General features: G+C 49.1%; 2 protein-coding genes across 7 annotated transcripts; one reads left to right on the forward strand and one right to left on the reverse strand.

Annotated features, from left to right (window-relative positions):
- The first annotated feature begins 31 nt into the window (after positions 1-31).
- Positions 32-6,466, forward strand: mynn (myoneurin). Of its 3 annotated transcripts, none has more exons than XM_088402066.1 (9): positions 32-144; positions 1,151-1,218; positions 1,482-1,749; positions 1,827-2,713; positions 3,063-3,222; positions 3,715-3,893; positions 3,969-4,061; positions 4,148-4,273; positions 4,681-6,466. In XM_088402066.1, exons 3-9 carry the CDS (start codon positions 1,484-1,486, stop codon positions 5,082-5,084), a joined length of 2,115 nt encoding a protein of 704 aa, XP_088258192.1. In that variant the 5' UTR covers positions 32-144; positions 1,151-1,218; positions 1,482-1,483; the 3' UTR covers positions 5,085-6,466. The 3 variants fall into 3 exon arrangements, with proteins under 3 accessions (XP_088258192.1, XP_088258191.1, XP_088258193.1); XM_088402065.1 differs by lacking the exon at positions 32-144 and adding an exon at positions 149-226; XM_088402067.1 differs by lacking the exon at positions 32-144 and adding an exon at positions 378-438.
- A 525-nt stretch (positions 6,467-6,991) lies between these two features.
- On the reverse strand, positions 6,992-12,117 carry LOC148408154 (uncharacterized). 4 transcript variants are annotated; one of them, XM_088402071.1, is made up of 6 exons: positions 11,895-12,117; positions 9,565-9,879; positions 9,200-9,475; positions 7,993-8,283; positions 7,657-7,842; positions 6,992-7,537 (listed from the first exon to the last, which is right to left on the reverse strand). In XM_088402071.1, exons 1-5 carry the CDS (start codon positions 11,959-11,961, stop codon positions 7,682-7,684), a joined length of 1,110 nt encoding a protein of 369 aa, XP_088258197.1. In that variant the 5' UTR covers positions 11,962-12,117; the 3' UTR covers positions 6,992-7,537; positions 7,657-7,681. The 4 variants fall into 4 exon arrangements, with proteins under 4 accessions (XP_088258197.1, XP_088258195.1, XP_088258196.1 ...); XM_088402069.1 differs by having other exon boundaries at positions 6,992-7,563; XM_088402070.1 differs by having other exon boundaries at positions 6,992-7,587.
- Positions 12,118-12,577: the final 460 nt, after the last annotated feature.

A 12,577-nucleotide genomic window follows, 5' to 3' on the forward strand; every position in this document is an offset into this window, starting at 1 on the left:
TGTATTTCGTCAAGCACTCAATTTCGTTTTTTTTAAGAACGGCAGAGCTGGTTTGATCATTTCGACTTGGAGGGCCAGTTGAGTCTCGCGAGATCTCGTTGGTCCCGAGATAACGGCTGCGGACCGCGGATAATACAGTACAAGGTAACGTACTTTACTGCTTTTATCTCCTCGGGCTTCGTTTGAAAAACACCGCTTTCCTTTCGAGTGTTTGTGCGCATAAACGGTACGTTTGCGCGGTCTGTCTCGCAATCGTGCGTTTGTTACAATTTGGCCTAACTTATGTGGGCACCGCCGGAGCAATCGGCGAATCCTTCGAAATAAGAGCACAATGTAATCCGCGCCTTTTGGTCCCGTGTTAGCTCGCGTAGCTTCGGCTCGTCCGCTCGCGCGACACGAACAGAGAGGAGAACCGCAGAACACCTTCGGAATCGGCGCGTAGGCGAGCTTTTATGTTAGCAAGTGGGCACTGCGTCCAACACGGCAGACGGCGCCTTTTGAGAGCGAGCAACCACACGTCGGTTAGCGTTAGCATTAGCATTAGCATTCGACGAAGGCCTACCCAGGAAGCGCGAAGGAGCTTTTATTTTCCAAAACTTCTTTTTAGTCGACATCTAGTGTTCCCACTCGGCTTTTCTCGTGAACGGTTTGCTTAACTTGTCTTGCTACTTAACTCACCGTTGGACATATCAAACCAACGTCGCTTTAAATTACGTTTAAAAAATAAATCCGGGTTTGTAATGCTAAACTTGGTTTGGGAATTAAAGCCTGGTACGAAACCCCTCTACAGCCTGGCTGGTTGGCTGCGTGAAAACAGGCTTTGAAAATATTACTTTCTCACAAACCATACTTTGAAATAAGATTAATAATAATAAAGTGCTAATCTTGACTCTAACTTGAAATCCGACTTGGATTTGAACGGTGGCTTTAAACTCGACGTTAAATCCATGATTTTGCCTTGAAGCCCTACTTCGATACTCCAACCTTATTTATAAAAATGAGAAAGCTTTCATTAATGCCTTCTGCTTTGTCTGGAACACTTAATCTGACCCCGACTTTGAAATCCGATTTACCAACCCTAACTCTGGATCATGACAGTGTCTGCAAACCTTGACAGTTTATAACCCTAACTAGCTTTTATTTCTCGCAGCTCACAATTGGCATTATCAGAGAACGCAAGACAAGCAACTACTCAGCTTTCCTGGACCAACACTGACCGTAAGAACCTTTTTACAGTGACGCACTCTCCCGACACACCTGTAAAATAATAGATATTGTTAATGGATGCCGCATATTTTCTTTTCACGGGTGAATTTCATTGTGTGGCTGACAATTTAAATGTACATTTAATCTCCGCAACATTCAACCAAACCATTACATTTTATTGTGTGCTAACCTACACAGCGAAACGCCACAGACTGGCCGACAGAAATTAGCACAGATTGACCGAGTAGGAGTAATAATTGTTTACTTTCTTGTAGTGATGGCTCACAGCGCCAGTCATGCAAAGCTGCTACTGCAACGTCTGCATCAGCAGCGGGAAATGGACTTCCTGTGCGACGTCACCATCATGGTGCGAGACGTGGAGTTCCGGGCTCACAGAAACATCCTGGCGGCATTCAGCAAGTACTTCTCCTCCCAGGCTGAGAAGGACCAGGATGTCACCACTTTGGACCCCGACAAAGTCAGCCGCTACGCGCTAGAGAAGCTGCTAGAGTTTGTCTACACGGGACAGATGAATCTCAGCAGGTAGGCTGCCTCCACATCATACAGCCCTCCTGCGCCCCGCTTTTTTTTTTTTAAACAGGCTTGTGCCTTCCTTTTAGCACCAGACAATCTGCTGTCCGCCGAGCCGCCATCTTCCTTGGAATGTCAGATGCCATAAAGTACCTGGAAGGAATTTCCCAAACGTCCGAGGCCAGCGAGGCGTCCCAGTCTGAGGTGGACAAAGAGGCGGGCCTCTCTTCGCTCAGTCCCGCCTCTGCGGCCAGTCCTCGTTCCCCGGTCTCTCTGTCCATCGTCTCGGTGACGGGTACGTGGCTGGATGAGGGCAAGACGGGCCAGGAAGACCCGGAAAACCAAGAAAACCAGGAGAACCAGGAAAATCCGGAAAGCCAGGAAGGTCAGGAGAACGAAGCTGCCGGCTTGGGTGAGGAAGGAGAAATTCCGAGCGACGCTCCGGCGGAGCCCAGTAACCTTGCCGACAGCATGCCCAAACCGGCGGCCCATAGGGGGAGGGGGCGCGGCCGGGGAAGGGGCAGAGGTCGAGGCAGGGGAAGAGGAGGACTCAGACTGGTAAAGACCGAGGAAGACTTCCTTGAGGATTCCGACACCAGCGTGAAGGATTTCGGGGACACGTCGGCCGACTGGAGCCCCACGCTGTCCGAGCCCCTCGCCAAGAGGCCCCGCGTCGGGGAGGCGCGGCGGGGACGCGGCCGGGGTCGAGGTAGGGGCCGAGGGCGGGGCCGCGGCAGGAGCAAAATGGAGGGCGACGATGAGGACAGCGGCGAGGAAGCGGGGGAGGATGCTGAGAAGAACCCCGCGGAAGAGAAGGCTCGGACCTGCATCGAGTGCAACAGGGTGTTTAAGGACATTTGCAGCCTGCGGAGGCACGAGCAGATCCACGCCGGCCTCAAGCCCTTCATCTGCATCTTCTGCTCTAAAACCTTCCGACAGGCGACGCAGCTCAAAACTCACCTGCGCACGCACACGGGTAAGCAGCAGATAAAGAAGAAGTTCGCACGAGCTTCACTATAGCGTCATCGAGGCCCTTTTCATACTGCACTTAGCAGAGTACAGAGCGCCGTACCAGTTCAATATGCTTGCGTTAAGAGACGAGATCTATGATAGCCAAAAATGGGCGTGCTGGCAGACACGGCGCTGTCACCTATCGGTCCCGCCGTCCAACCGCGTCACACCAAACGAATGTAGTGTCAAAAGAGCATCAGGCGTACTTTCATCATTCCCCGCTCTCATACGGTTTTGAATGTGAAGAAAAGATCATTTTAATGCCACGCGGCCTTCGTACGCCCGCAAATGACGCCCTCCGCGTTTTACCGCAGGAGAGAAGCCCTTCGGCTGCAAAGACTGTGAGAAATGTTTTGCTCAAAAGTGCCAGCTGGTGGCCCACCGCCGCATGCACCACGGCGAGGAAAAGCCGTACACGTGCGACCGCTGCGGCTTCAAGTTCGCCACCTCGTCCAACTTCAAGATCCACGTCAGGTAGGGGAGCATGTAGACCTGCAGATCAATCATATAAGGAACTTGTCACTTGATTATCAGGGCTATTAGACACACTCATAACTGATTCATACATATGAAATGACAAAAACATAAGTTGCGCTGTGTTGCGGACGCTGTGCCGGTCTGTTGTGGTGAAGAAAGACCCGAGCCAAAAAGCGAAGCTCTCGATTTACCGGGCCATCTACGTTCCTGCCCTCACTTACGGTCACGAGATCCCGGATACAAGCGGCCGTATTGAGTTTGCTCCGCGTGGTATCCGGGCTCTCCCTTAGACACAGGGTGAGAAGCTCGGTCGTCCGAGAGAGACGCGGGGTCGAGAGGAGCCAGTTGAGGTGGCTTGACGCTGTACAAAAGAAACACCAAAATGTTCAATCAAAATTCAACTTAGGACGTTAATGCTTCACAACTTTCAAGTCCACCGTTGCCTCGTATGGTTTGAAAAATGCGGGCGCGCTGCCGTTCCCCCTCCAGGCTTCACAGCGGCGAAAAGCCGTACGTTTGCGACGTGTGCGGCCAGGCCTTCGCTCAGTCCAGCACTCTCACCTACCACAAGCGGCGGCACACTGGCGAGAAGCCCTACCAGTGCGACCTCTGCGGCATGTCCTTCTCCGTCTCGTCTTCGCTCATCGCGCACGCGCGCAAACACACGGGTAAGGAAGCGCCGCAAGCGGACGCCGCAGTCGCCGGCGACCTCGTCTGACCGCTTCCCTCCCTCCCGCTTGCAGGTGAGACGCCCTACAAGTGCTCCCAGCCGCAGTGCGATAGCAGCTTCGTCACCTCTTCCGAACTCAAGAAGCACATGCGCCGCTTTCACCCAGGTCTGCTTGCTGCCGTTGCGCTCCGAAATTCAACGTCTTTGCTCAGGCATTCATGCTGTTGTTTTCCTTGGTCCGTGTGGACTCAGATGGCACCAACGGCGTGCAGTGCCTCCTGTGTGGCAATCGCTTCGCCAGCGTGAAGAACATGATCAAACACCAGGAGAAGGCGCACGCCGACGAAGTGCGTCAACACAAAGAGCGAGCGCGAGCAGGTAAGCCGACGTGAAACTCTTGTGGAATCTACAAGTGGCAGCTTTGATGGTGTCCTCTTGAAAAATACATTTCTGCAATGCCTCCACTTCGACCAAGGTCACATTTATATAAAATATTAGCACATGTGCAAGATGACTTCTTTCCAATTACCGTAATTCCCCTTTGGCATGTACACGCAATCATAAACTTGGCTAAACACGGATGATGCGAAACGTCGGGTATTTATGGTAAAATGAACTCGAATCGCATCGCGAGGAAAAGCAAAAACAACTTGCTTGGAGCGCATTCAAAGACTGGCGAGGTGTTCACTGACGGTTGACAGTGTGGGAATTCTGAATTTTTTTTTTCCCGTGCCGCGTTTGCGTTCAAGCATCCCTCTGATGACGTCGCGCTTTCTCATCCTCAGTCGTCCTGCTGGCGTCCAGCCACCCCGTCGCCTTCGTGCAGAGCAAACTGAGCAAGGACGGCAAAAGTCTGAGCTCCGTCCCCGAAGCCGTGCCCGCCGACCCGGAGCCGGCCGCGCCTCAGGCCGCCGTCGAGGCCGCGGAGGGCGAGGCCGTCCCGCCGGCCGCCGACGGCGCTCTTAGCGACACGCTGCAGCAGCTGAAGGCGGAACCCAGCCACACGCCCATCTCCCAGGCCGAGCCGGAGGCCTTCCAAGCGGACCCCGTGTCCACCATCAACTCTGAAACGCTGCACGCCCTGGTGGAGCAGCTGAGGCCGCCCTCGCCGGCGCAGAGCCTGGAGCAGATCGTCATCATCCGCACGGTAGACAACATTGAACACAATGCGCCGCCGTCGCCTCAGTGACCTTGAGCGTTCGGATGGCGTATTTTGTTGGAACGCCCGCCGTTCATTCCATATCTTTGATAGCCGACTTCAGGTCCTTGTACTAGTACGCTCTTTGACTTCTTTACACCATACTAGTAACACTACAAGGCCTGGCCCCAAGGCATTTGTCATAAACTCATTGCCTCCTTATCGGTGGCGCTAGCATTGTCTTGGGTCAAATGCCACAGTTGCTCCTTCTAGTGTGCAGAAAAGGCTCTCCTGCCACATACTAGCGCACAGACCGATCATGTCCTAACCCTAGTACATAGTCATTGAGGAGAGGAAATAAATTCTCAAGCAGCGCTAGTACACTCTTGTCGATAGTACTCGGACGAAGTTGGCGCATCGCTAGGACAAGCGAAACTGTTGACAACCAACTACTCCTCGTGACATCATTAGACTAGGTATCTAATGCTTCTAGCTAACATCCGTGCGCAGGCACCGGCAAACCTTAAATGCGCCGAGCCATTTTCATTGTCTACAACGGAGGAATTAGGGAATGAAGAAGAAAATGGAAGCCACAAAAGCCTTTTGACCTGTATTGGAGGGGCTTTTTCAAGGGAAAAAAAATCTTACGTTGGATGGTGGTAGCCTACTTTTTTTGTTTTTGTTTTTTAAAGGAACAGTCAACACCTATTCTTTTAATCCTTTTATTCGTTAAATTTAAGTGATCCGCACGCGAAAATAACATCTGTTCTGTCGTTACCTTATTGTGCGGCGCATGAAATGCGTTGCCAACCTCAGTTAAAACGAGCTTAAAAGAGATCATCTAATCATTCTTGCATTATGAAATTGAATTTTAAGTTGATCCACGTACAGCAACCTAAAGTAACGTCTCTGTTGTGTCATTATTTTACTGCGTGTGGCACATGTAGTTTGCTGTCAGCCTCATTTAAAGAGGACTCAAAAGATATATCCGCGTCATTTAATGTTACCGGAGCAGTTGGCTCATCAAAATTCAAACGAAATTAGAAAAACAAATGAAAGTGAAAGTCTTGAGAGGCGCAGCGGTACGCCCGTCCCCGATCTTGCGCCTTACTTGCCCCGCCGGAACGATCAAAAGTTGTCAAGCCGACACGGCCCGTCAACAAACGTCGCGAGAGCAAAAAGCGTACCGGTACAGAGACCTGATGATGTACATATCTGACATAGGCTTAAGTGTGCGCGGCCCGTCGCGGGCAACGTGCTAACGTGACGTCAACCCTGGCGTGTTGGCGACCGCGCTTCTCCTTTTGCAGACGCCAATTGTTGTTGTTTTTCTATTTTAGTTTTGATGAGCGTGTTGACGTATGAACAGAAATACTCCTGACCCTTGTGACTAGATTAAAAAACCCGACCACCAAATAAAGCGATTCAACAGATTTTGTTTTGAAAGAATGTCTTTTTGTGCTGCCATCAGGCGACTACTAATTATTATGATCATTATTTTTATAAGCTAGGTTCAGTAAATGACTGCTTACCAAGCCTGTGTGCACATACAAATTTGCTTAGCAGGCCACGCTCATGCTGTTATAGAAATATGTATACTTGACGTTTAATATCATTGATGAACTTGATGGAATTATGACACATATAATATTCCTATTTCTATTTCATGAATTTGTACATGTAAAGCGTAGTTACTTTCTGCTCTTATTGCATTTTTGCAATTCTTGTACATAAGGGGCCGCCAGAGGTTAATACTACTGATTTATTCATCTATTTTCCGTATCAAATCATTAGAATTGATAGGTCCGAACGCGACTACAGATGAACAACAGTGTGTAGTTTGAAGTGTTAATGAGAGTAAGAAAACTCATCTAATTTTTTTTCATAGGAGGAATAACTGACGATGTGAGCGACTGACTGTATGTGAGTGACTTGAGTAACTGACAAAGAGGCGTGTACACATTCTTTACGTACGTTTTAATCAATAAATACTGTTAGAAAAGTGGCAGCGGGGCTCCGACTTCACATTTTGTTGGAAAGGCAGCAGAAGGCACTTTTTCGATTCTGCGGTGGGGCCGGCTCCTCTCTTCGAGATGAACTGGTTTGAGCCCAGCTCATCCTCGCCTCCGGTTGATCCATGCGAATGCTCGTTTATCTGTGACCTGTATCTGACTTGTGACCAGCCCAGGTCCCGCCCCAGATCTTCGAGATCAAGAGGTGTCCGCTTGTCGCCCGAAGTCAGCGTCTCGATCGTCGGTTCGTCTCTCTGCCCTCTGGTTGAACGAGTCGATGGCTCAGACCTCTCGGGTCGTCATTCGTCCGCTTGGTTTTTTCCCCCTCCTTCATCCAGACCATGGCGAACCGATCAAACCGTCTTAAACATCTCCAAGTGAAAAACTGGAGTTTGTGAGCATTCTTTTTAATCACGCTGTCCAATATCATAGCGTAGCCCTCTTCTCATCTTGGCTAGGACGACTTAGAGAAAGTCCTTCCTCTTGTTCTTCCTGACAATGACAGCCAATCACACCTCCTTAAACAGCGAAAAGTAGAAAACCTTCGGAGTTTGTGAGCATTTTTAACACGCTATTACTAAAGTTTTCTGTATGGCCTACTCTTGTCTTACCAACGTCTTGGCCTCCTTTAAGACGTCATAAGACTTCATCCCCTGGCGTCGTCTCAAAAACATGATTGGGTCTGCGGCACCAACCTTTACTCCCATACCGCGTGAACAGGTAGATGCCCACCACCACAGCCACGGATCCGAGGGCTCCGAGCACCCCCAGCACGACATCGACCACTTTGGGAGGTACTGCAACGCAGGAGGGCGTTATTAGTCACCGTGCCGCGTTGTCATTTCTTAAAAGTTGGCGAGGTAAGTCCACAAATGTGCAGAATGGCCAAGCGTTTAAGAAGTTTAAGTATTTCTTGTCGGAATCTCCCCAGCCCAGCGGGAGCTCACCGTCCTCGGTGGCCGACACCCGCAGGAAGACGTGGCAAACGGTTGTTTCCGCGCCGTCGCTCAGCGTGCACGTGTACGTCCCGCTCTGGTTGGCCGTCAGCTCACGCAGTTGGAGGACGCCCGCCCGGGACACGCCCTTCACGTGCTTCTGCCAACCGTCGGCGACTTGGAGCTTTTGTCCGGCCCGCCTGCTGGCGATGACGTGGGTGCGGTTGAACGTCCACTCGAGGCTGCGCTGGTGAGTCGCGTTGGCGCACGCCACGTCGGTTTCCGCTTCGTAAATGTTCAAAACTGCAAGGACGCGTGAAAGGCAGCCTCACTAAGTTGCCGCGAAATAATGTGCTGGACTTTCAGTGCCACGGGCCAGAATTCTCAACTTTTCAAATAGTAAAAACAATAATAAATGATCGAATTCTCGTCTAATACCTTCTTATAGCTGACAGCCTTGACTAATGCTTACCTGGTATAAGCCCTGTTGTGATAACTATGACCACTGGATAGCAGTATTTCCACGCAATACAACATAGGTATTACCTATATGCAATTCAATGCTAGGAATGGAAATCAATATGATACCACCCACATTTACATAGCTATACAGGTAGTTCACATTTATCTGTTGGCCTTGAAAGATGAGTGAAAATGCTCGAAATACCGTCCCTCGAGAGGTTTCCTTTTCCGATAACGCTTGGCACCGAAAGGGTTAATCGTGGGCCCGATTGCACTGAGACCGAAATCCAATCAATTGTAAATATGATGGTGAAGTATTTACCTAGTTTCCAAAGAGGGATTAATGACAAAAAATGCTTGCGTCCCCCCCTCCCCTTCTTTTTTAAAGTTGGAGAAAACCTGCAAATTTGATATTTTTGTAAGAACCCATAAGTCACAATTAGCATTACATAAAATGATGCGGCGGGCCGGATTTGGCCCCCGGGCCTTGAGTTTGACACCTGTGAACTAGAAGAAGAAAAATGAAATTTGAAGGAAAATGCTACATAGTCTTCCTTTACAATGTCCTTGTTTTTGCGTCACAATTATCAATGACTACCCAAGAGTTGAGTCATACGGGTACGGGCGTGGAAAAAAAGTGGCATCAAGCATCCGGCCTACGTTGTCGGGGTGCGCAGTGCGTCTCGTTCAAAGTCAAACAATCTTTGCGACGATTGCCATCGAAGGGAACGAGATGAAGGTCGGGGGGTCAACTCACCGCTTTGGCTCCAGGCCACTCTGCGGCTGCTGTTGAGGCCGCTGACGTCACAGACGAATTCCACATCGGGAGGAGCGTCGCCCTTCCACCGGAGCCGGCCGCTGACCTCGTAAAGCTCGGTCCGGTTCTCTCGGTGGACGCGGCTGGTGTTGATGAGCTCGTAGGCTAGCGCGGGCTCGGTGGACCAGCGCAATGCGGGTTCGGGGAAGATTCCGTCCGAGCTGCACATCAGCTGCCGCTCGTCCACTTGACGGATGCGGACGCTTGTGACCGGAGCTGCCGGCGGAAAATAATGTCCGCTTGCCTCCGGAAAAGCCCTTTTTGTCCGGATCCCGGGATGTCCGCTCGGCGGTTTGTGGACTCACCTTCCACGCGGAGGTCGATGAAGGAGTTGCGGATCCCCGTCAGGGTTCCCACGTAGCACATGTACCTCCCTTCATCTGCGACCGCCACATCTTTCAGCAGTAGAGATGCGTTCCCTTTGGCGATGTTCTCCTTGAAAAGCGAGGTTCTGCCCTTGAAGCGCTGGTCCTGGCTCTCCAGCCGGTCGGCGTTGTGGTAGAAGGAATGAACCTTGATTTCCTCCCCCTTGAGCCAGTGGATCACCACGTCGTCTCCCACGGGGAAGCTGGCCTCTAAAAGGCAGCTGCTGTTCCAGCGGCACCGCACCGCGCGTGTGTCTGCAAAACGTCGAGTCAAATTGAAAGACATGTCAAACCGGATTGAATTTGGCGTTCGACTGAATTGAACTCGGTTGCAAAGCATCGCTTTCGCAATGAATTTATATCGACTCCGGTGTGAAAGGAGATTGAATATGGATATCCTGAAATCAGTCCATTGAATGGAATCGGATTGAATCGAGTGTAAAAGCTGAATTGACGTACTTTTAGTTTTGATGTAATCTATCCTAAAATCGACGCAAATCCAATTGAAATCAGGTTGAATTCATCTAAATCAGATTGATTTGACTATCAAATCAAATCGAGTGAGTTCATTGAAATCTGCAAGATTTTAATATGAAATCGGACTGAATATCAAGTCGAAGCCAGTGGAATACGCAGTCAGGTTTGATGTCATCCGCGGTGAAATCAGATCCATTACGCTAGATTGATTCCACACCGCGGGATTGAAACGACAGCGTCGTGATATCGAAGACAAGTTATAAGATTGAAAGTGAAACAAGATCGGATCCGGAGTGTGCGGTCAAATCGAATCTTCGTCGACTCCACCCCGACCGACTGCTAAACCAAATAACACGCGATGATGTCATCGAGCGACAATGACAAATGGAAAAACAGCTTGACTTGTCTACGCATGAATCCATCGGACTCTGTCTTACAGTGTCCTCTTTAAACTAAAGGTGGACGTGAGCGCAACAGGTCCGCCGATGCACTGTGCAAGCTTATCAAACGGCCTCCCCAACAAGCCTCCCTTATCACCCACCCTTATCCAGCAATACTCCCCGAGACATATTTCCCAGCACGCCGCGGAAAGGCCTGCCTTTCGACCTCGGGAATCGGATCTGTAAGGCCATGCGCGGAGACGCCATCGTGGCTTTGACGTTGCACCGAGAAGGCGGCTGCCCCCACAGCAGCTGTTTCCCTCGGACCGCTCCCACCTCCTCCAAAACACTTCAAGTACACCCCCGACATGTCCGCCAGTCAAATACCAAGTACCAAAGTCCAACGAAAGCTGGATTTCCCTCCCAGAAGCAGGAGTCAAAGTTCAACAAATCAAACGTCAAGGTCATGGCCCCGCCGTGCAATTAACACGGCGCATTATCCCGGAAACGAATCCCATTTTTAATATGGTTTATTGCAAGACTTACTTTGCGACGGCAGCCGCGGGATAGTAAAACAAAGCATCTTTTGTTTCTTTCAAAAAGCCCTTTTGAACCTTTCAAGTTACCTGTTAACTTCCATTGCTTTGTGAGCCAATCGCGCGCCAGGCAGCAGGTGTAAACCAAAGCACGAAGGTGGAGTGCCACCACTTATTTACTGATGTAAAAGTTAATAAATAAGGACTGAAATATTCTCAAAGCAAAAATGCGAGCAAGGCACCAGTTTGATCACTTGGCACAACCGCAAAAAAGTCTTACGTACACAAAATAGTTTCCCTGTTGTAACGAAGAAAACAAATAACTTGACTGCCGGTTAAATGTAAACTTTTGATCAGATAATGAATATATGAACACAGGAAAGGGCTGGATTTTTATGTACCAGTATGGGCTATCACAGTACAGTATTCTATACTGTAAGAAAAAATGAGGGTGACAAGTAGTATCTTAAATAAATAATTGAAATGAAACCGTACTAATCCATTTCATACTAGACGATTTAAATAAAAAAGGGAGTTAATTTACAACCTAAATAAAAATATTAAATCGTGTAAGAATACAAACATTCTAAACGCGTAAAAAGGTCAAAAAAATAATTAATTACTCATGTTAAAATGGACTTAAAGTTCATTATTTTTCGTTTTCGATTCTAAATTATTATTGACTCAGTCCGAGCATGGTGTTTGCTTTTGTTTGTTTGTTTTAACTGTACATTTTTGTAATCTATTGCCGCAATTGACAAAATGCATTTTTTTTTCCTCCAGCGTTCACGCTTGACATTATGTGAGATGATTCACACTAATGGCAAACCACTTGCGTAGATACCTAAAAGCGTGGGCATGTAAAGGTCTTCCCTACCTCCAATGACCAGCGCAGAATGCCACAGAAGCTTTCCCACCAGCAAGGCCAGCACGCACATCTTCATCTTGGCTCTTCGTTCCTTCGTCTTTCTCACTGGAATCCAAAGGTCATAAACGAGTACAGCGGCATTCCACGCGGCTGATTGGACCAGGGCGTAGCGCCTAACAAGTGAGCGCAATTGAAACTATCGTCAACCAAAAGTGCCGTCAAGCGCAGTGTGTGTTGTGTGTGTGTGTGTGTGGGTGTGTCTTTGTCTCCCTCGCACACACACACACAGTCACATGATATCTTCTCACCGCCCCAAAATACTTGGCATATTTGCAAACACAGGCTTTATTTTTAAGGCCGCACTTGTCCGTCTGAGAAACATTTGAACGAACATCACGGGTGTCAAGTCATTTACCGTAATTCCCCAATTTAAAAAAAAAAAAAACAACTTTTCTATCTTACAGACGCATCAACACTTCTGCGACAATGACAAAACGATAGCAAAACAGAACAAATCTCATCTTTGGAAAACTATTTATATTTTCTCGCGTTCATCTCCGCAAATGATATATTTGTTGCGCGTTAAGTGTAATTCAGATTTCCCACATTGTGAGCAGTCAGTGAATGCCTCGCCGGTGTAACGTTGAAAGCACAATCGGTATGTCCAATACACCTGCCGTGTATGTTTTTGG

This window comes from Hippichthys cyanospilos, chromosome 19 (assembly GCF_059441005.1).
Source record: "Hippichthys cyanospilos isolate Australia breed blue-spotted pipefish chromosome 19, RoL_Hcya_1.0, whole genome shotgun sequence".
NCBI classification, from domain to species: Eukaryota; Metazoa; Chordata; class Actinopteri; order Syngnathiformes; family Syngnathidae; genus Hippichthys; species Hippichthys cyanospilos.

Bases quoted from the DNA above. Each gene is read 5' to 3' on its own strand.
- mynn (XM_088402066.1), top strand. From the start codon at position 1,484: ATGGCTCACAGCGCCAGTCATGCAAAGCTGCTACTGCAACGTCTGCAT. The intron at 1,750-1,826 runs GTAGGCTGCCTC...CCTTCCTTTTAG, and splicing joins GGACAGATGAATCTCAGCAG to CACCAGACAATCTGCTGTCC. The intron at 4,274-4,680 runs GTAAGCCGACGT...TCTCATCCTCAG, and splicing joins CAAAGAGCGAGCGCGAGCAG to TCGTCCTGCTGGCGTCCAGC.
- LOC148408154 (XM_088402071.1), bottom strand. From the start codon at position 11,961: ATGAAGATGTGCGTGCTGGCCTTGCTGGTGGGAAAGCTTCTGTGGCAT. The intron at 8,284-9,199 runs GTGAGTTGACCC...GCGTCCTTGCAG, and splicing joins AGTGGCCTGGAGCCAAAGCG to TTTTGAACATTTACGAAGCG. The intron at 7,843-7,992 runs GTGAGCTCCCGC...CCTGCGTTGCAG, and splicing joins GGTGTCGGCCACCGAGGACG to TACCTCCCAAAGTGGTCGAT.